Source organism: Scatophagus argus, chromosome 9, assembly GCF_020382885.2.
Source record: "Scatophagus argus isolate fScaArg1 chromosome 9, fScaArg1.pri, whole genome shotgun sequence".
Classification (NCBI taxonomy): domain Eukaryota; kingdom Metazoa; phylum Chordata; class Actinopteri; family Scatophagidae; genus Scatophagus; species Scatophagus argus.
Genome location: NC_058501.1, coordinates 9,381,020 through 9,405,347, shown reverse-complemented (window position 1 = coordinate 9,405,347; position 24,328 = coordinate 9,381,020). Strand labels below are relative to the sequence as shown.

General features: G+C 40.1%; 1 protein-coding gene across 3 annotated transcripts in view; it reads right to left on the bottom strand.

Annotated features, from left to right (window-relative positions):
• LOC124065240 (RNA-binding motif, single-stranded-interacting protein 3-like) overlaps positions 1-24,328 on the bottom strand; it is a 108,788-nt gene that overhangs the window by 60,066 nt on the left and 24,394 nt on the right. For all 3 annotated transcript variants that reach the window (XM_046400445.1, XM_046400447.1, XM_046400446.1), the window contains exons 2-3: positions 14,883-15,070; positions 3,895-3,953 (exon numbers count right to left, since the gene is read on the bottom strand). In XM_046400445.1, coding sequence (XP_046256401.1) covers positions 3,895-3,953; positions 14,883-15,070 — 247 coding nt within the window. The remainder of the gene's footprint in view (positions 1-3,894; positions 3,954-14,882; positions 15,071-24,328) is intronic.

Below are 24,328 nucleotides of genomic sequence, written 5' to 3'. Positions count from 1 at the left end.
CCTTCCCATTTGTGCCCTGTCCCTCCCATCTGTGGCCTTACGATGACACAGAGATGACAATTCATCTTGCTCAGTCAGGCCTGACAAATATTCCACTTGTGAATGAAAAAAAAAAAACGAAAAAAAAATATTTATTACGCAGGACACACACACAGAACTACGCGCTCAAATGTGTTCATATACACAGATGGAAGCACAGATAAACATGAGTACTCTCTCTCACTCTCTCACTCTCGCACACACACACAAACACACACACACAACTCCCATCTAATCTCCCGAGCTCCCAGAGTTCCTGGCCTTGGGCCATTAGAATGGGCTAACCGAGTACAGAGGGAAAAGAAGAGATAGAGCAAAGGAGGAATGGGGGAGGCAGTGAGTTGGGGTGAGAGGGAGAGAATGGCAGGCAGACAGAGAGAAAGAGAGAGAGAGAGAGAGAGAGAGAGAGAGAGAGAGAAGACTGATATGAGCAAAGGGAGACGGAGGGAGGTGGAGAAAAGGCAGGACGCGAGAGGGAGGGTGCTTGTCTTTGGGAAATGGAAATCCTTTACAATCTAAAGTGGTTTCCTCTCCCTTCCCTCCTCCATCCTGTGCTCTGTGCCCTCTTCCTCCCCCAGAGCTCCTACACTGCTAACTAGAAAAGTGTCAGTGTATTTAACAATTGCTACCTGCTACAAAGCTAAGGACGTTACAAATATAAATATATAGATATATATATATTATGTCAGAGAACAAAGCTCACTGAAATGACAACTAATTAAACAGTAATTGCCTGGATATTGTTTTCATAGCTATCATTTTAATGTTCCATGCATCAACATATTTACACATTTTCCCAGAGAGAACCATTAACTTTTTTAAAAGAAAGCCTTGTAGACGGTACATTTTTGCGTTCGATAAACAAATTTCAGAACAGCACAAAATGGTTTAGATAAAGTTAAACCATCACAGAGACTGGGATCACAAGGCTGTTGCATGACAACAGTCGTTGACAAACTGATTGAACTCTATCCCAGCAGACTGCCAAGGAAGAACTTTATTTCCTTACATGTCTCTTTGTCTAGATATCTCACGCTCCCTACCCCTCTTGCTTGCCTCTCTGCAAAAACACTCCTGAAAAGAGGCTGTCTGCTAAATCATCAGTTTCAAAGGGTCCCCTTCCTTTCCTGCCAGCCCCAGGTTATTTTTACCCCCTCCCTCCACCCCCCTGTGCCTCCTCCCATCCATCCCTCCCTCTCCAAGAGAACTCTCTGTGCCAATTTGTACTCTCTTAGTCACGCTAAGCACTTATCTTGTCCCCGCTGAATTCCTCTGCAATCAAACCAACACTTATGCGGTTGTAAGGCATTCTAATGGCCGACTGATAATGAAACTCCTTCATTGTGAGTTAACAACTGGCTAAGAGATGTATGAAGTCTACATCACAAGCAGTGAAATTGCTGATGAGGACCACAGCCTGTAAAAAAAATGTGTATGCTGCCACAGCTGCAGCTGCTGCATTCTTGGTGTTCTGTGCATTAAATAATGAGCAGAGATGTAAGCTGAATGTATTGGTTTGCATTTTGAAACAGTCACTCTAATGTTGGTATTCATAAAGGCTTTGTCTGGAATATATACAGTAAAGTGCCAGACTCGGTGCCAAGAATATCCGTTATTCACTTGCAAACACACACACACACGAACACACACACACACACACACACATACACACACAGGTTTATTGCTTTCACAAGAAAATACCTGGATTTTATATACCAGTAAGAGAAAGGGAAGTAGACACACTAAATAGACACTTAAAAAACTCATAAAACATAGTCTTTACAGTTTGTGCACACATACAACAGCTCATTCCTGCCACTGCAACAGCTCACAGGTGACTTCCCCAGCTGCTAATTCAAACTTTTGCTCAGTATTGGTTCTTAGTTCACCCACATTAGCCCACAAAATGTGACTGAGTGTGATTGAACCACGCTGTCAGCTTTCTTCTTGAGTCTGGAACCATTAAATGATGTTGCAAACCCCACAGTTGACTTATAGGCTAAGTCACATTCCTTTAAATCATGTCTTTTTGCATGCATTATTAGTATTGACATCAAATTTCATTCACTGAATTTTATTTTATTTTTTTGAATTGCGAGTTAGGACTGAAATACAAGAGAGATGCAGAGGCAGTTCTGTTTATAGGGCAAATGACAAAATTCTTAATGTCTACTGACATTGGTCCGTCACAGACTACTTTCCAACTTCCCTACCCTGCCTGTGGTTCTTAGCTTTAAGCCAAAGGTTACTCAAACAGGAGCAAATAGTGTTTTTGTTGAAGTTGCTCTAATAAATATTTATGGCAGCAGAACTCTGCAGAACTGGCTCAAAATAAAGCAATATGCCCATGTCCATGGTAAGGAAGGAGCATGTCACCCACTACAACACTGTGGCTCACTGAAGTGTTTTAAGTAGTCTTTGGAGAACAAAGGAGGTCTACGGCAAAGTGTAAAGTCTTATGTCTTGCTTTGGCTACACAGGCAATGAATAGTATCATTTCACTAGCAGACATGGAAAAATAAAAAACATACAGAATAACACCTCTTTAAAGCAGGTTAAGATTTGTTTTATTTCATTTATAAGTAGTAGATGTTGGCATTTTCAAATGGAAAGTGATCCTAAATAAAACATATGGTTCCTATTTGCTTTTCTCTTTGCAAATCAGGCTAAAAAGAACCAAGAAGTCATAATAAGCAAACATAATAATCTTGAACTGGAGAAGTTTTTAAAAATCCATTTCAAGTAATACCAATGAAAAAAAATTAATGAGTTGAGAAAATGGAAAAATAACTGATAATTATCACTGGGTTTTTTTTCTGCCTTTTCTGCCTTCCCTTTCGGCCATGCTGTAATGATGTCAGGACAGACATTCAATATGCTTACGGAGCTCAAAGCCATATTTGATTAGGTGGTGCCAAAGCAGGAACTGGAACGATGAACTTTGTAAGATTTATATTGAGTGAAAGAGTTTTCTGGGGAGATTAAGAGAAGTTAGGTGTTCCAATTTTAATGTTAAGACAGGTAAGACTGCAATCATTTACTCTAAATATTTTATCCTAAGTAATCACAGAAGATGAAATCTTAGAATGCGTATTTGCATTTCTGCCATCGTTATCAATCAGACTGACTTTTCCTTCACTCACACTATTGACGCTGATACACTGATTACAGGGAGTGTGCGCTGTTGTCCTGAACCATGTCAGTATACCTTTTGAGTACAGTCTTGGCAGATGAGCAGCAATCATGCTGAACACACGCTCTCGTGTGCCTCTTCAAAAGCAGGCTACTACAATCATATTGATTAGTGCTTTGTTCAGACCACTCTAACAATCAAGCAGACTCTCATCAGAAGACACTTGAGTGAGCCTCATTCACCACAGAGACTATTTGAAACACATTGTGGCTATCGTATGGTATTCTCTGTTTTGATTTGGCCAATGACAACAATGCAAACATCTTGTTTTCAAAAACTGCTTGACTCTGAGTACCATTAGCGTACAATCCTGAAATCATCTTCATAGAGAAGTAAATCAAAGTAAAGGTCCTGTAGTAGTGCATCGTTTAGACAGATTAAAGAATGACACGCTCATTACGATGGTCATTTCGATGTCACACTATCTGCTCATAGACAATTTCAGCCTGTTGTAAAAAGATTTGGGCATTGATTAATTGGAGATACAAAAAAGAACAAAACCAATCACCATAATGACTGACCAGTCTGCCAGCTATCATCAATTCTCATGTGATGGTTTCCAGATTCAAATCTCATGTCAAAATGTGTGTTTGTGAGGAACAGAGTGACTTTGCAAGGCAGCAAAAAACCACAGTAGATCAAGTAAATGGATGCTCACTTACCTTTGCATTGATTGGTGTTCTTGTCCAAGATGGCCTTTGTCGACACAATCTTCCCATAGCTGTAAAAACAACAATGAAACATTCTGATTAGCCAACAGATCACTTTTTCTATTATTGACATCTTCAGCAATGCTGGTTGTTCTTGTGTCTTGTGCAAGTAAAGGGTGGCAATGCGATTCTGTCAGTCAGTCAGTTTGTCATAACTAATAAATGGATTGCCAAGAAATGTGGTATGGATATTCAAGATGCCTAGATGATGAATTTTAATGACGCTGGAGATCTACTGACTTGTCATCTTTTCATTGTCAGTATGAGCACAATGTCCTGCTAGCAATTATGCTTAAAGCACCACTGTAGAACAAACTAAGCAGTAAATACTGTATGTTTTCAAGTTTGAATCAAATTGAATAATATCAAAGAATAAAATAAAATCAGCACACAAAATCGACCACAGTCTGACAGTTTCTCATGGTGTCTGCAAGAGACTCCACTTTATTAGAGAAAAATTTCTATCTATCCATTCAGCTCTTATCTGTTCCAAATCCCACCCATAGGCCTCAGAACAGATACACTACTGTCTCATAAATGATGATAATAACCAGACATCTGTATGGCACCCAATTCTGCTTGGAGGGCCTATAAGAGAGACAGACAACCTCCATACTTCTTATTGCCTGTTCTCTCTGGCAACTCTTAATGTCTCCTGTTCGTTTCCCTACCTTACTCACTTTCTTACGTTCGACACCTCTGCCTCTCTTTGTCTTCTCCCCTTATTTCCCCCTCCATCACACTTCTATTCACCAGCTCTCTGTTCTCAGAACGAAGTTAATAATGTTTCTTATCAGCTACGGACAGACAGAAAACTGAGAAAGAGGCTGAGAAGGTATGAGGAGAGATGAGAGAGAAAGAGAGAGAGAGAGGAAAACAGAGAGGAGGGGGTTAGACAGAAACCCTGAATTACTGAGATCAGCCTGGATCACTGCCTGGCTCGGTGGATGAGACTTTTTAATTAATGTTTTAACACTTCTGCCCAATGACTGATTGGCTGGTGGAGTGACTATCAAGCAGTTTGACAGACTGACAAACTGTCTGACTGGCTGATGGTCACAGGTGAAGGATGGAAAGATATTCCCTCTCCCCTTTTAGAGAAAAATAGGGAGACAACTAGGAGGGAGGCCAAAATGATAGAGAAATCAAGGGGAGATCCAGTGTGGGAGGCTGTGAGCCGAGAGAGAAGGGAGGGGGAGAGAGAGAGACTCGGAGGAATGAGAAATAGACGAGAAGAGGGAGAGCAGTCAGTCAAAAGATAAAAAGAGACACTGAAGGCGAGGAGGAAGCGAGGTAGTCAGGGAGCGATAGAGAGATAGCAAGAGGTGTTTAATAAAGAAGAGATCATTTAGTTGTCACCATCAGGAGAGTCTCTGTCAGCCAACTGCTTCTGTTAGAGAGAAGAAGAGAACAGAGACTCGCTCACCTGACAGCCACACATCAAACTCTATTGGGACAGGAGACTTTAGAAGTAAAGACTGAAAAAAAGGCTTTAAAAGGCTGCTATCACACATAGCACGACAGCTGGGCATCATATGATCGTGAAATTGTTCTAGATATAAAAAAAATCATTTAAAAATAAAAAGACAATGTTTGCAAATCTACAGATAGTGACAAAATCAAATCTAATTCTCTCTGCAGGTGTCATTGCTGATGGTGCACAGGGTCTTTGGCCTGTGGTTTAGGCAGCAATTCAACGGCTGCAGACTCAGGAAAAAACAAAGTAGGACTAATCGCCCACACATATACGCAAGGACAAACACACATGCCAACACACGCAAGGCAACATCATAGATCACCAAAGCAGTAATCACACACACACTACACATACCATCTGGCAATACCAAGATCTTTGTTGACTTTTGCCTCGCTCTGATTCAAACTTTGGGTGTGCGTGTGTGTGTGTGTGTAAGCATTTGAGTGTAAACACCTACAGTGCATGTGTGAGTGAATGTGCCTGGACACATCCAAGCATAACATACTTGTATGATTCCGTACATATCTGAGTGTGTCTGTGCACATGTACGTGTGTGTGTGTGTGTGTGAGAGAGAGAGAGAGAGAGGGTGGAGGAGGTATGAATGAGTGAAAAAAATGAGAAAGTGAGAGTGATATGGCACATTAGTGTATTCACAAAATGGAAAACAAATACAGCATGTGTTGCTATGCGTAGTTGTGCTTGTGTGCGTGTGTGAGTGTGTGCTATCGTCACACTGCTGTTTGTGACGAAGTGGAAAAGTGGAAGTCCACCTTTGGAGAGGAGAGGAGAGGAGAGGAGAGCAGAGGGGTGACGCCATGGCCTTGGGGAAATGTCACGTTACAACAACACTGCAACATTTGTAATGGTGTCACACCCTGGACTCGATTCAGTGGTAAAATTCCACTATATCCAGACAGCTACAACAGTCTGCTGTTGTGGTGAAGGCATGGAAAAAAGTATTGATAATAGATCAGATGATGAAATAAGCAGATCAGTGAGAGAGTAGAATAAAGAAAGGAAAGTGCAGAATGTCCTGTTCTGTCCCTACTGGAATGCTTTCATTGATTCCAGCAGAAGTCTGGAGCTAGCTGAAATAACACTGACCTGCACTTGACCCTTTGGCAGTGACACATGAGACACTCATAAAAAACTATTCACATACTTATAACATACCAACAAATGACTACAGAGAACCAGATGGTTACGGTTAGCACTTCCTTATTCCATTACTCTGTCCTGTGCCAAAGAAACAGGAGGTGAAGAGGTTCTAAAAGGGATCTGAGTATGTAATTTATTTCCACCGAATATTCATCACGACTAAAGAGTCCATAATGAAGTGTGAAGCAACAGTAAAGCAATTTTCCAAAAAGCTTGACAAAGGGATCTAAACCACAGCTACATCTGTTGTTCTATAACCACATTTTTCTCATCTCTGAAATATAAAAGAAGGGATGCTTGTTCAATGGTTTGTGTCATTATATATAGAGGATGACAAGGGACTTCAGAGTTAATTTCCAGTCTGCTCGGTTGACTCCCATTTCCTGTCTCTCAATCCATAACATTTGTCTTTGTCAGTTTCATATAGATGACATGACTTCCAACAGACCAAATCCAGAATCCCCATGTACAACAGATAATGTATTTCAGGAACATGGTAAATCTACATACAATACTCAAGAGAAGATGACATCATGTAACTATAAGTTTCTGACTACTGAGGGAACAAGAGGTTTAGTTCACATTTTTCCTGTACTGTTTGCTTTCAAGCTTTGGAATTAAATTCACATTCACAGATCCTGTCCCATTAATTTACTCCTAACACCGCAGAAGTATCTGCATCAGGTCAAAAAGTTGTTTTTATATTGTTAAGTAGTTACCAGGAGAAACTGGACAACTTTAAATTCTCTATTTTGTTTATATGGCTGATGGGTGGCCTGACAGACTGACTTTCTCGATGACAAACGTTTTAGGACATGATACGTTTCTTCCTTGACACATGGAAACTCCTTACAACCCTTTCCAAAACTGAATTTTTGATTTCTTTGTTCCACCAACAAAAAGATACACAGAGAATAGTAAGACCACTAAAACTGACAGTATTTTCCAGACTGTCAAGGTTTAAGGAGGTATGTCAATACAAAACTCAGTGCGCACAGTTTTGGCAGGCTTGACAAAAAGTCTGTGTGTGTGTGTGTTTGTCTGTGAAGTGGTAATGATAGTCCTCTTGGGGTCCTTACAGCATCAGATCTGTATTTTCATTTCCTTGTGGAACACCATCAGCCTATGGATGCTCATCATTTGATTTCTACTGAACCACAGTTGCCACCCACGCACACACCATATCTGCATTTCTCCAGGATCTCTGGGAGTTCACATATACATTATGTATATGTGAACATTTTGTGCATTTGGAAGTCTTGCATGTTCTGCCTTCCTGAAGCTGTGTATGCGTGTGAGTGCACATGGGTGTGCGCACATGAGCGTACACATAGGTTGGTCTCTCTGTGTGTGGTACCTCCTAATTGGGCATCCAATACAGCTGTCTTGTCTCTTCCATTTCACTCATTTTTCCCTGCCTCTTCCAGTTAGATACAGACAAACACAGAGGTAGGACAGAGAGAGCGTGTTGCCCAGAGGCAGTGGTAAGAATTCACCTACATACAAAAAAAAAAGCCCAGTTAAAATGCATAATTTAAAAGGCTGAGTTAGATTTGAAAATCACCACACAAATCAACAGGTAGAGACAAACATATTTTGCCACTGCTAGCTAATTACATTCCCTCAGATGCAGTGTTGTGTGGGAGACAACACTGTGTCAGTAGCCCCTATGTTATGCTGAGGAAATATGACCCTGAATACAATAAATCTGACCTCACAATGGCAGGCAGTGATGCTGGGTTGAAAGCACAGTGTGTTCCAAATGGCGATATGTTTTTTTTTTTTTCATGCTATGTTCTTTTCTCATTCAGTTACAAAGGTGGGACCTTGGAGATTTTTTAAACAATCACAAGTGAGCCTTAAGTTACAAAAGGTTCAGAACCCCTGCTGTAATATGACCACAAACTGGTGTTCATCATAGAATGTAATTACAATTATAAACAGAAAAGCATTTTTTATTTTCGGACTAAAGAAAAAAAAGTTGATGCTTTTGTTTTCTTTTTCTTCTTTTCCTGTTAACCGATAATACTATGGGGTGAAATGTGAACTTTTGCCATGACTTACGTACAGCTGGATATAATTATATTTCAAATACAATGGTGGGTAAATTGAGTTTGGATGAGTTTAATCTGAACCACACCCATGGTTATAACTCTTAAGAGAGCTCAATACCCTCTTCATTTAGGATCCCAAACAGAGGATCTTTTTATTAATATAATTAAAGCGAAATTATGAGTGACAAAAGAATATGACTGCTGACCCTAAGACCTGTGCTATGCTAACATTCTTACGGCATGTTGTCTGACCACGTTGGAAGGCAACAGAGTTTATAGCTCATAGCCTTAATGATTGTGGAATGAAAAACCAACATCACAGACAGGGAAACACTCAGTAATGCCTTCAGATAGCCTCTTCTGTAAGGCATTCATGGTGTTGCCCTTGGTTGTTAACAGTAAAGGTGACAGTAGGGAGAAGTGTAACAAATTCAAAAAGGGAGGGGAAAGGGAGGAGTTTAAGCTGTGCTTTACAGTAATTGTTGGACACATCTGAAAGGTGTAGGCAGAGAAGATTAATGAAAGAAACCATCCAATAAAGAACTTCTAATTAAGTACACTGGCAGCTTTGCCCTGCTGTTTTGCAGCTTTGTTATCTGAGGTGGGTATCTTCCTTGTAAGATCCACAGAGAACATCAGTGACGACACACCAGTGGGACACCTACACAAATAACTTCACTGATTTTGAATGAGTAGAGAGCTTCTCAGGACTGTGTGTAATTGATGTGTGCCTCACTCACCAGTTGGTTGTGCTGCACTAACCATAGTACAACAAGTTACACTTTTATTATTCTTACTGGTGCGTGGAGTTGGGTGAGCAGAGGTCACAGCAGAATAAGTGAAAACACCTGTCCATGGCCTTTCATTTCATGCCACAAAAACAATATTTTTGAAAATAAAATCATACAGTTCCACTCTCCAAATCACTTTGTTTGTTTTGTTTATTTTAAAGAGTTCTTCAGAAAAATAGAAATCTATGTATGTCTACATTTCCATGACAACTGTACACACTGGGTCCACTGATGATGATTTTGTAATACGGTTGAAAGCTAAATAAACCTCGAGGTGAGATTGTTTTGTCAACAATATTTAAATCCCACTACCTGTAAGCTAAAATAAGACCCACTGTTTAGCAGAGCATTATACTGCCACTCTACGCTGTTTACAGTAATTGTGTAATTGCTTGCTATCTTGTCATTTGCACACTAGCAAACACTGACTTTCCATCCTCCCATTTTTGAGAGTTGTTTTGAATGTCAATAAAGGAAACTGTCATCATGAGAAAAAAATGTAACAGTGTTTCAATCCACAAGCTAACTGTCATTCCATAGAAAAAAAACTGGCACCCTCCAACAATATTGCTCCTATTCAAAAATACACAAATAAATAAATCATTAAAAAAGCTTTAAACTGTGCGGCTCAAATTAATTCTTGTCCACATAACAGTAAGATAATGAAAGATGGAATCTGTCTTTGACATATTAGATAATACATTTCAGGACAGAAAGATTTTTCTAACATTCTGATTTTACATCAATCAGCTGCTACTGAAACATAGCAGCTGATTGAAAAGCTATTGCAAAGCTTTTCAAATTTCCATGAGCCATTCTGCAGCTTCTAGAGCAAAATTTCTCTAACTCAGCTGCTGCTGATTACATTTTGTCTGAATTGCTTTGGCACAACTCAAATCGCAATGAATATTTTCAAACTGCAAACCTCCAAAGCGAATTTGAATGTCTCATTCTTTCAAACAAATTGCAAATGTTTTAGCATATCTATAAAATGAGTAAAATTGTGTACTCTTTCTGATCACAAGTGATAACACAGCATCTCAGTTGAGTAGCTGTACTCTGTTCTACATGTATGAATTCTTTCATTGTGCAAGTCCATCACATGCACAGTAGTCCATTCAAGTGTCAAAATCTGTTAGGCAAATAAACCATGAATATCATTATAGTAATATGGATTTATTTTTTTTTTTATAAAAATCAGCTAAACTGTTAAATTGACTGTCAGGTGATGCTTGAACTTCCCCAATGAACGAATCAAACATTCACATATTCTGTCAAATTAGCTGAAAGGTGCAATTCATGAGTATGGATTTCGCCAAACATACCTATAGTGTTTGACCACGACAGAATCAATACAATTTCTGAACACGAATCTGGCCATGTATACAATGAACAGAGGCAAGACACTGCCTGCTTTAGGAGTCAGGATCTGTGGTAGCGTACTAAGTAGAAGAACAGAGGAAGACGCAGAAAAATACCTGATAAAATGTGGGCCATGGTTGTGGACCATTTAATTAACCATTGCCTTACAATGGAACAGACTGTAAACCAATTTATTCAAATGTTCCACAGGGAAAACAGAAGTAACCAGTCTATACTGGAACTATTCATGATACAGTATTGCAGTTACAGCAGTACAGTAGGATCAAAGTAAATAAAATACAGTAGAATTAAGTAAAGTCAATCAAAGTCAAAATCAAAGTCAATGCATGTCTGAAACTCATGCTGTAAGAAATAGGAGAGACACAGGACAGTGCATTACAGTCCAGTCCCTGTGTGAAGGGCTAGATGACTACTTTGTGCTTGTAGCACAAGAGCAGTTTTTATACCTCAACAAAAGCAAGAGATATGCAGCATGGTAGTAACAAATAATGCTATCACAGAGATCCTGAGTGCAACATTAGAAGACAATGGCATTTTTCCAAATATCAACTCTGCAAGCATCTCCAACAGATAGACATCAAATGACCGTGAAACACCTCTACAAGCTAACATTAGAGATAAACTGCGACAGATGGAGCTGCAGCATCAGAACGTACAAGTAAAGCTGTGGTTTGTTGCAGTTGCAGAGAAGAACATAGAACATTTTTAATTTGCTATAACTGTATATTCTGCAGTAAAATGGATTTGGTACCTTGTTTATTGCATTACAGAGAATAATGGAGCTGGGAAGAAGTGAAATCCCCTACACCAGTGTGTTTGCGGATGAAGCTGCTTTCAATCTGGTCAAAGGCACAAGACGGTAGATGAATGTGCCAGGCCAACGCAAGGGCAATATCGCAATGTGAGCCGCAATATTTGAGAATAGTATGAGTACACATATTGCCAATATTGGCCTGTACAACACCCAGAAACTCTTGACGTTCTTCACCACCCTCTCTACACAGATTTTTTCCTTGAGAATGAAAGAGGTTTGACAAGGCATAACTTGTCAACTTCTGTAATTGTGTGGGAAAACATAAGCTTCCGTCACCATGCATAAGTTGTCAGGGAATGGTTCGTTGTCCACCAAAGGATGGTGTTGCTTCCACCATATCTTCACTTGCTGAATCTAATTGAGGATTATTTTCTGCATGGATCTGGAAAGAGTATCTAGACCTGTTGCAATGGATGCTGTTCACAATGACATTAGAAAGGAGTGGATGGTTGCAGCAGATTTCACACCTGCTGTATTGCAGTGAAATATATCATACTGATAAAAATCTGTGGCCAAACAAAGAGGAGCGACAGCACATCCAGTGAGGTTTAGCACTCCATTTTAACTGTGTTACAGTTTTAGGCTATACATTATTTGACTTTTCATATAATGCCAAAAAAGAAAAAAAAAAACACTTTGAGGACACTGACTATACAGGAGACCATTTTGAAGCATGAGTTAAAGTTTTGGGTGAGTTATAACCTTTTGTAGGTGAGCAATGGTATTATGCTGTGCCATGTAAGCTGTTCTGACAAATGCACCAAGAGCCTTGAGAATGTTAACACTTTTTCAAGAAATGATCAAAAGCAGTTGTGGGAAAACTGCAACAAAGGATCTTGAACTCTTTCACAGTGTGTTATATTCTTCTCTGGCTTCTCAGAAGTGGCTGGGTGGCATTGAGTTATAAAAGCTAGCCTGTCCTCATACAACGCGATAGATAGATAGATAGATAGATAGATAGATAGATAGATAGATAGATAGATAGATAGATAGATAGATAGATAGATAGATCAATAGATAGATAGATAGATAGATAGATAGCAAATCAGTGGCAAGCATGGAAGAGAGACAGAAAGACAACAAGTGTGAGCGAAAGAGAGCTAGCAAGAGATAAATTGCCCTTGTGCTCCGCTTTAGATTCTGCTCACGTTCTGCTCTGTCCCCAGACGTTAAAAGTGTGTCCATAGTTTGGGCGAACGGGGGAGTGATTGGAAATGTCAGCTGACAACAGCACTTTTCACTGACACTCTGAAAACTGGCACAGAGACAGAGTGAGAGAGAGAGAGAGAGAAAGATACAGGGAGGGAGGGGTGAGGGAGGGCTGGGGCTGAGAGAGAGAGAGAGAGAGAGAGAGAAGGATGGAGGAAGGAAATGAGGAGGATGACAGAATGGGAAGAGAGAGGATGGTGCTGATGGGTGGGTTCGCACGCAAAAAAAATCCCCACTTGGTAACGATAAGGACGGAGATGACATTGATTTGAAAGAGTGTTCGTGTCACTGTCCTTCCTTTATTCACGGTAACTGTGTGGATGAATGAAATGTCTGTTTGTGTGTGTTCGTGCACACTCCTGCGTGCGCGTCATGTCAGTGAGTGACAGGAAACTGCCATTCAGTCCATTTCTGAAAGCCAGAGAGATTTGGAAACTCAAGGCTAAGACTTCTGCCCAACAGCACACACCCGGCCTCCCACCATCCCCCACTGACCTTTCCTAAATGTTACTGGCCACTTGGCACACTGACTGGGCCTCTAATGAAACTTTTATTGGCCCCCATTTTTCACCCTGTTTCTCCAGAATGCCTCCAGGCCAAAGCTGAAATACAACAGGCTTGAACTGCAGCTGACACACAGAAGGCCAAGGTATGGTGTGTGTGTGTGTGTGTGTGTGTGTGTGTGTTTGTACTATAGTCTTCAAATTTTAGTTTTCTCATTTGCGTTTTGCTTAATTCCATATCAATTAGGTCAATTAAAAATGTTTGAGAAAGGTCATTTAAAGCCCTTGCCTAAATATTTAGCTCAATATATCATTCACTAATTACATCTGATAATATCAGGTAATAGTTATGGGCAAACAAGACCCTTTCCAGGGTCTATTTGCATTACTTTGATAGGTGCCAAACATGGGAAGTCACTACAGGAATAGTCAGGACAACCACATTGCTCACTTATGTACTATCAAGATGAACAGATGAGACTGTATCAGATATACTGCTGAGATGGTAAGTCTTCTTCTACGTAATATCAGCATGAAAGCAGAAATGCATTATTGGCGCTGGCCTGCTCACCCCCTTTTTTGTGTGGGTTCTAAACTGATACTGTGAAAGTTATTCCAAGGTGTCGGTAAAGTACATTTGCCTGCAATTCTTATCCAAGCCATTTAATTCTAAGTACTTCTATTCAAATTTGTCTCAAGTGAATAAAATCAATCCAGTTGCATAAGAAGTGTTAAAAACTGCATTAACCTGCTCAAAGCGTTTGGTCTCATTAAAACTTCCATCTTATAGTCATACCGCAGAATATTATAAACCACATCTCTATCCTATTTGTATCCAAAATTCTGAGAAACAAACAGCTGAACAACTATTACACTCATTTTTATAATTTTGATCTTTCACATTTATTAATTGTTATTATTATTGATGAGGAAGATCAAGTCAATGCAATGAAAACACTTTCAGTAAGACTTATTTTGTCAAATACCATTTTAAGATTTGGAATAAACTTTGAGTGTTTATAATGTTTTCAACAGAAAGCATTGGAACATGCATACAGTGCCTATATATAGTATTCACCCACTTGGACATTTTCCTGTTTTATTGCTTTTATAGATGGAATCATGGCCAATGTAATTCGGCTTTTTTTGACAAAATGTTAAAAAAAAAACAACAACAATGAAAAACTCTTAAATATCAAACTGAAAACAGATTTCAAATGTCTCAAACCATGTCGAAATCTGTTAAGCACTGAGAGGTTTGTCTGTCCTTGTGTGTGTGTAGATGACCCAAGTGCAGAAGGGAGCGGATGGGTTTGGCCGCGTTGGGCTGTGTTTTTTCCTCTGAGGAAGCACAGGGGAGGAACAGAGAGGTCAAGAGCACACTGCTGATACTCGTTATATGCTGCTGTTGGACTCACGCAAAACTAATTACCACAAGCTGAACTGAATGGAGCAGCAGTGAATTGAGCTCAGCTGCACTGAAGGATGCATCTGCAGAGCGAGGACACAGTCAGATTAAGCGGAACAAAATAGAGTAGAACAGTACTCACGGCTGGCAGAGTTTGATGAGGTCCTGGTCAGTGGTGGCCGGCGGCAGACCTCTGATGTACAGGTTGGTCTTACTAAGCTGCTCCACTAGCCCACCTCCATGGCCTCCACCTCCACCTCCACCTCCTCCTCCTCCTGTGGTGCCAGGGCTAGGTGGAGCCATGGGTGGAGGGGGAGGGGCATAGGGCTGCTGCGGAGTGAGGAAACAAGAGAATAAGGTCACTAAAGGTCAAAATCTGTGATGATGATGATTAAATAATGCCAGAAAAGTTATTTTCAATTTCTGCCACTCAATCCTACCCATCAAACAAAACATCATCTTTCTAATGCACTCACATCCTTCTGCATAATCTCTTCCTGCATCGAGTCCCACAGCAATATCTTGATTCAACAGGAAGCACATCAAATTAAGGAAGCAGGATATGTGTAATCAGTAGTATGCATTATGATCATGGTACCAAGCTTTATTATGGGAGCTTGTTTCAATAACAGTATTAGGCTGTGCTGCAATTCTGCAGTTGTGACTTCACCAGCTTTTACCAAAATGTATTCAGTGTCATCATCAAGACTGGAGTGACCCACTGTAAATAACAGTGTTTTCTAGTTTTTGAGCAGAAAATGTCTTAAGCCATTGGCAGCTTTGTTAAAGATGAAGTGGTTTACAAAGTGTTGATGGACAGAAGGATCTGAGCATGTGGTTTATCAGTGGGTTCAGCATTTCACTTGTTTTCTAATGCAAACCTCCAAAAGATAAGAGGATACCATCTTAAAGCAAATGACATTTTTGTTGATACTAGTGATTTTCCTAATTCAAGTTATTGTCAACTAGTTCTTAAGTCACACTTTACTTGTGCACATTTACTGTGCTGTAAGAAATTTCTGTCAAGCATTTTGTAGCGAGTGCACAAACTGAGCCATTGAGTGTTTAATTCAGGTCTGGGCCCTTTATCACCCCTAACTTACTCAAATGTTCCCTATCAGTCTGCACTGTCCAATTACACAGCTCAATGCTGAGTAAATTACTTAATAAGATGACCATGTCTGGCAGGGAGGAAGGGCAGTGTGAGGATTAATGAGTGTTTGGAACTGATGGTTACAGAGTGCACACCCAGGTAGGGCCCACTGCCTTAATCAAACTATTAGGTCAAGTATGACAACAGTATTCAAAACACTGTGTCTGCTTCCTCGATGTTTGGAGCGAAATAGCCGCACTGGCTCGACAAAGAGCCAAAAAAACAAACAAACAAACAAACAAAAAATCAGCTTTCAGCATTGGTCAAGATTTAGGCAAATGGTTCAAGACACTGCTGCAGTTTGGCATGATCACAGACCAGTTCCATTGTGTGCACCATGATGAGAAAGAGAGAGACAGGACAAGGAAAGGGAAGGAAGGGAGAGAGAGAGGGGTGAGAGGGGTAGCATGGCTGCTTAGATGTATACTGTATTCAGTGGATGTGTGCGCATAAATAAATGCTAGCAAGCGTGTGTGAGCTTGTATGCGTGAGTCGGTGTTTGTGATAATGACAGGTTGTCACCTCACAGCGAAGTGGAGCCTGAGCTCTGATATTAATCCATTACCTGTACTTCCCTCAACTGGCAGACAGCACTAACAGGATTCAGCACACGCACAGCAGACATGCAGCAGTAAAGGGAGACAGAGCCTGTGGAACAGTGTCACTTACAGGCCAGTGCCTAACAAAAATACCCCAGAAGGAGCCTATATATTTCAGCCAAAACAGGACAGAGATTAAGAAAAAAAAAAAAAAAAACTTATGCGAGGTAATACTTCATTTAAATGGCTGTGAGTGACAAATCCTACTTTGTATTTACAGTTTGGTATTTTCCTTAAAAATATTTATACAATACTGTCAGTAAAAATTGGAAAAATACAAACATACTGCATCACTTGTGTTAAAATTGACTGAATCAATTAATGATCTCCACCAAGCTTAAGCCTGGAAGAAATGGGATCATAAGGTTGGTTGGTTGTGTGTGTGTGTGTGTATGAGCACATGTCTGTGTGTGTATCTGTCCACAGCTAATCTTGCATAGTAATGGACCAATCAACCTAATATTTTTGGTGAACACTTATGACTGTGTGTTAAAGGACCTCTCTTGGCAGAGGTTTGCACTCTACTGGGCTCACTCTTCTAGTTTATTAATTAGCATGAAAGATATCATCAACAGTTTTGACAATCAGTTAATGTTTTTGGTCATTTATCTAGGAAAACTGTCGTACTGTGTTCCAGGACTTACTGCTTTTCATTCTCATTGTTTTCTAACATTTTATAAACTAAACCATGCACAGAAAAAATATTTACATAATAAATAAAAATCATCATTCATTGATGTGTTGCAGCCCTAAATGTCACTAGTACAGGCAACAGGGGCTTTTGTTTGTTTTTTTTTTTCATTCATGAAGCTTGTCATCTGTGTGTAAACAAAACAAATCTCGCGATCAGGCCAACTTGACGCCTGCTCTCTCATTGATTTGAATGGAGCCAGACCATCAGTGCAGTGGGGGTACCTGTCTTATTAAAGACACATTTGCACAGTTGTTAGAAAACAGACATGGTGTGCAAAGCATCAAACTCCTCCAGAGTAGCTGCTCAGTGCCCAGCAGTGTGTGACATGTACTGAGAAATGCGTGAGTGTGTGTGTGTATCCATGTGGCGTCTGTGATCAAGATAATGAAAACCACACTGCTTCAAAGCCTGAACTGTGTTGAGGGCTGTTTCGATATGAGCCTTTTAACAACGGGTTTGTTTACCGACCACCTCTGCAAAATAACATGGATACATGTTTGATGGGAAGTGTTAGATACAAATACAAGACCCCAGGCTTCATCTGAAGGAGAAATAGCACTGGAATAAAAGCTATAGCATGCTTCAGATAAGATACATTCACAAATGGCATGCTTCCAAACATAATGCTTTTACATGCAATACACACACACACACACACACACACACACGATCAAAGGCCTTGCCCAGGAAACCTCTTTCAGCCAATTTGTGTAGCTGTCAGGGTCCGGCCGATAGTGAGCTGTGTATGTAACGTGTCAGAGACTGTGATAGGGAAATCCTTTGAAACACTCAAATCTCGCCCTCCCTCTCTCTTTCTGGCAACCACGCTTTCTCTTCTCTCCTCTGTCTCTCGCTCACTGTCAAATTCGACTACACCATCGCTCAGTCTCTTGCTCTTTTCACCTCTATCCTTCCACGTCCCACATGCTCTGTATTTCTCCTCCCTCCCAGTTTCACTCTTTTAAGGATTACTCTGCAGTCGGAGCGTGTGGACTGAAGGCTGCCTCTCAGCTGGTGTTGTTGACACACTTAGTACAGTGGAGCAGCTCTCGCAGTGGGAAAAAGACTCAGAGGCAGCAACTCAAACTGTCACACAAAGCAAACACAGTCACCGGGTATTTGTAGATTTCATGCAAGGCTGAGCTTGTGAACAGCAAAACATTGCTGCACTGTGTCATGTATGTGCATGCTACTGACTTCCTGAGGAGCATACATTTGACTGGATAGTGAATTGTAAAAAAAGCTGCGAGCAGCAAGAGAAACACGATTTCAGTTACTTATAGTGGAAATAAAGCATAATACACATTTAAAAATATCTGACCAAATTTCTTGTCATAACACTTATCATTTATATCACTCTGAACAGGTAACAGAGATGCACTGATGACATACATATCAGATGTTGCCTTAAAACCTAATATGGAGAAACGTGATGATTGCATATTCTTTCCAAGACTGAGAATGAGCAAATATTTTTTTCTGATTGGTAGCAGTTATGAATGCTGTGAAGCATGAATAAATACACACACTTCTGCACAACCCTACAGAAAGGTACCACATTGTTAAATTCCATGTGAATTTAGATAAAGCACACCTCATTGATTCAACAATTAGATAAAATTACTGTGACTGTGACAGCTCATGACACAGACAGAGGAAAGCGGAGAGAAAGCAATATAACCCGGTCACTATGTTTGTTGCCTACAGTCTGACCACACACCCTGAGGACTCTTTTTGGCTGGAGGCTACAACCGATATCCGGAAACATTCCCAACGGATGCAGATTTGCATATCATAGAAGAGCGGACTATTGGTCTTGGTGGAGGTATGCACTCTCCAAGCGCCCTTCTGGTTAGGAAACTATCTGCAAACCATTCATCTTTTGTGGTGCAGTTTATATTCAGACAGAGGAAGTTTGCAGAAAAGCTTATCCAGGTCTACTGTACCATCTACCATCTACGTTCGTCATTCAGCCCATTCTGTAAATTCTGTCCTTCCAGTCCATGCACTACTTTCTAGTTTAGTGCACATAACACACACTAAACACACATTCAGATGACTACGACTAAACTCACATGCATGCACATACATTTGTAAGGACTGTCTATATATAATCCTCTTGTCCCTAAAAAGTTCTCTACTTTCCAAACAATGCGTAGTTCCTGGAAAGCTCTGAACATGGGTTTCAACTAACCCCCCGCCCACTGCATGCACACACACACACACACACACACACACACTCAACCACATTTCTGTTCTTTCAAGACTTCCGGTAAAAGTCCGACGACCTTACTGAGGTCAAGCTTCCCTTGCTATTTTCAGCAAAAGCGCACTGACACATGCAACGTTGCTGTTATATCTACGCACAATGATCTTTGTTTCAGCAAGACACTGATGTGGAAATAAAACAGACAGAGAGAGAAACACCAAGTGTAAGACAGAATTATGGCTTGACAGACTGCAGTTGTAGCCAACAATGACTCCATTCATTTGCCGCTCTAACAGTCTATACTATTAACAAGGTTCGTCCCTGACAGTATGCTCATTCATGTGCATTTGATATGATGCACCACATGTTGTTTATCATGTTTGTAGGTATGTATATGGAGCCACCAATGAGCTGTATTCAGTGTGAGTCCATTATAGATGAAGCGCTGGAGACATTCAATAAGATAGGTTAGAAAGGAAGGAGAGTACATGAGTTTCACAGTCCCAGTGAGAGGTGAACTTTGGGTGAAAGGTAGGAAAGAAGGGATAAAGTGATGACAGAGAGATGGTGAAAGAGAAGGTGGCAGAGAAAAGAATACAAATGGTGAAATAGGGATGGCTGAAGAACAGAAATGAGTGCGAAAGGATAAGGGGAAAGAGGATGGGACATGGGAGAGCGGGTTGTTCCGGCCTCTTCCAATGCTTCCTGAAACACAGAGGAAAGAATGCAGGCTATTTTGGGGCCAGCACTGAGATTCTCTCTTACTCTTTGTGCATCTAAACACAGCGGCGGAAGGGTTTAAGAGACAGTTTATGAATACATTGGAATGGAAACATGGTTCCCAGTATACCATCTCCCTTTACAGATTAAACAAGCAGCTAAAATAAGCCCTGGCTTCTGCTTCTGTCAGAAACCTTTAAAAGACAATGATTCACCTTTTGAGGAATTTACAAAAATAACTTGATTTCCAAACTGTTGTGTCCAGTGCTTGTTTGAATGGAATATGCTGCTTCTGGGTGTTGCAACCACCACAGGGAAAAGAATTACTTCAAGTAATGAAAATAATGAAAAGAAAAATTACATATTTATGTTAGAGGAAGCAGAAGTTTACTTAATGCTGTGTAAAGCTTCTTGGAGACAAGCCTAATGATATACAATACAGGATACTTACAGGTTTCTAAGTGTTAGCTTGAGGAATGTGTAGGCTAGAGGTACAGCCTGTGATTAAATTGGAGAGCAAACAATATGTCCTGGGAAATCACATGTGAGGTATATTTCATAAAATCATTTCAAAGCCTGTGAGAAGCTCAGAATTCCAGAAAAAGAATATGATCTCTTTAAGTTCAAGTCCTTAGATAAAGTGCACTGATAATTGAGTTGCTTGGGGTTAAGGCAATTATGCACAGTGTCTGAATGTTTCATCAAGTTACATGAAAGAGTTTTACTGACCTCTTTTCATGCTAGCCACAATAATGACCTGAACAAATCTGCAGTTAAAATACATGTCAAATATCAGACTGCAAGATTGAGTGTTTTTTTGTCACTGGACAAAAATATACCACACTAACTACTATATTTTACAAGTGTAATACTAGATTTAGCTATACCTTTGTGCTAATACAGCCATAATTATTGTAATTTACGATTGTCTTAGCTTTTCAGGACCTGCAGACACTGCAGTTTTTTGAGGCAGAACTGGATATCATGTTTTAAAACAGTGTCTATAAGTTTCATCAGCCTCAATTTAAGATCACTGTAAGGTCAATCAACATGGAAAAAAAGATCACTTTAATTAGTAATGCAGAAAGATGACCTTTCATAATAATAATAATAATGATAATAATAATAATAATAACATTCTGTCAGTTCTTCCTGAAATAAAGTCTTTGCTCCAAATGAAGTTTGTTTTTTCTTGTTAAAGCTATACCACTAACTGATCTTCATTGGTCATGTGCTGCCTCTTCCTCTGTCCACCATTACATTTCATGCACTTTCACTTTCATGTTCTCTACACTTCTTGTTTATCCCTCACCTCCCTTTTAATTTCCTCTCCTCTCTCATTATTCTCCCAGTCGCCTTCCCAAACGACTCCTTCCCCATTTCTCTGTCTCCTCAAAGATTGGGTCGTCTAGGTTGCTTCCCAGTGGAAGGCCATGTTCCAGTCGTGTACATCTCTATCTCGTTAACATCATTAACAACACCGTCAACAACACTTGGGCTGTCATAAACAAGTTGCACAAACATCCCAGGAGGACATCCATTTTGGGCTTGGTACTGACTGACCTGGTGGGAGATAAGGAAATGATGGAGAGACTGCGGTGAGTTGTTGAACTCTCAGCAAATTCCTGTGGCCGTGTTTTTGAAAAAGGTCAGAGAGTACAAACTATGTATGAGTTTACAGGCAGGCTGTTTTACTTGTGACTGATTTCAATCTGCATTAGGCTGTACAGCTATTGTTCTTGAGGTCAAGGCTGTGTGTGTGTGTGTGTCTGTGTTTCTGTGTGTGGTCATGGGAAACAAACAAACCCACCAACATGAGCTTGTGCAACAACTGTGTCTATAGTTTGCTATATTGTGTAGTCTGTGTGTATGTTTATTTGTTCTCTTAATGCGATTCAAGACTTTGAATCAAGCGTTTTAGTTGTTCAATACCTTAGCTATACTTTATTTGCATTAACTAAGAACTTTTGACCAAAACTATACAGTATTACCATGCAGAGATATTGGAGAGAGAGACACTGCTTTGTTTTAGATACGAAAATGGGTGCTCAAGAACAGTGCTTCCAAAACGGAATATTTTAAATGTTTTCACTTTAAATGTCCCTACTGGCATGAGTGCCAGGATTTTACTTATGCTTCCTAATCACAAGTCTGCCATATCACATATCTTGTGTTGATCATTTATTATGCACATGTTAGGTTAAATCCATCCTAAAGTTATTTTCTTGCATAAGCACTGCCTTCGCCGTCTGCAACAATCACAGTTACGAACCAATCTAACTACATCAAGTGGATGACCTTCAGAAAGAAAAATCCTTCCTCAGTGACTTCCAAAAAAATCATTCCAGTGCATTATACTTGAAAACCCACCCCACTGATTTTTCCTCCTCCTCTTCTCTTGGAGTATATTCCAAAAAAAAAAATCATATGCTACATTCTTCATTCTTAATTGCATGACCCCTAGCATGCAGGTGATAAAAAAGGGGTGGGGGGGCATGCATACTGAAGAGGGGCTTTGCACAAAGCTCTTTTATTATGTATATTTATGCAAATGACACATTAGTTTATTCAAGAAAGTCTCTGTCGCTCCTCCTCTCATTGCCCTTTGGTCAGTGTTTCCATCCTGCAGTATGCATGATGAGCGACAGCAGACAGGCTTCATGATTGGTTTTATACACACCTAAAGAATGGAGGTTTCATTGTTCTTCAGTAAAAGTTTAAATTGAAGCGATGCTGAATACTGCAGAGGTTTAACAGCAGTAGATCCAGTTCTTTGTCACTGCTAATGAACTCTGGATGTCTCCTTATAAGGTGAACTGTATATTCCTACCTGCTGCTCACCATCCAGCGGTGCTTCTAGCCCTTTTTATCTTATTGTCTGCAGGCTCATGTCCCTCATCTTCTCACTGTTCAAATGAAACATTTTGCTTTGCTCCTCCTCCAACAAAACATTGTCTCTTTTTTTCTCCTCCCCTCTGGTGCTCATCTGTCCATAGCCTCTGCCCTGTCTTCTTTTTCTGGTCCAACATCTCTGCTTCTCTTGTCTCATCTGTTTCTCATGCTCATGCTTCTCCTATCCTATTCTCCCCCCTCTCCTCCAACACCAAGCAGGAGATTAAAATATGAGGAAACAATCAAGCTCTTGCTCATTAGCATATGAACAGGGGGCCGACGGGCAACTGCAGTGTCGACGACAGAGTCCTGGAAATCCACCATGGAGCTTTTTATAATCCCAGGAATGACTTTTTACCGTATTTTGTTGAATGAAAAAGAACAATCCTCTGCCAGTCCTTTCAGACAGTCAAATTACCATCAGAATAAGAGGCCATAAGAATAAGACAGAATGCTTATATAGCGTCAGGTCAAAGAATAGAGACTATAGAATAAGCGTGCAGACAGAATAATGTTTCTCCACGGCAACAACAAAAAACTGAAAAGATTGGAACTGGTGTCTGTGTGTGTGTGTGCGTGTGTGTGTGTGTGTCTATGTGTGCACGCACCCTTGTGTTTTGGGTTCATCTTCTCATAGCAACAATAAAAACTGAAAAGACAGGAATTGGCAGGTGTGTGTTGAGTGTGTGTGTGTGTGTGTGGTCATTTAAAATGTTTTTTCTAAGTGTAGCAATATCACAGGTCATGACATGCAGTATATTACATTGGTATTTGAGGCAACAGCAATGGGAATGTAACTGGAGGAGGCAGCTAAGCAATAATATCAGGTGTTGGTTAATTGATTCAGTGTTGTAAAATCTGTTGAAGTTAGGTCACTGCTAGTTTATATTAGTTTATATAACCTCATATTGGTTAGTACTGATGCTCAAATATTTTGCCTCACATCAGTTTGGCATGTTGTAGGGAGAGGGCTGTTTACAATAAGGTTCACAAAATTATGAGTAGTTACAAGGGAATAAATAATGAACGAATGAGAAAACAACTGTTGGTCAACCCTTAGTTAACAAGTAACTCCTAATCAAATTGTATAGACCAGCTAATGATTAGTTAATTAAGAAAGGAGTGAGGAATGACTAAGGTACGAGTGATGGAGGACTATGTGGCAGACTATGTGGTAGATGATGATGAGTTTGAAGAGAACAGACTGACAAATCCTATATTGACGAATCATTAGGTAATGATGAGTTCATGAATATGTGTGAGTCAATCATACTGACATCTGTCTTCATGAGTTGTTTAGATTAACTCTGAACAAGCTGCT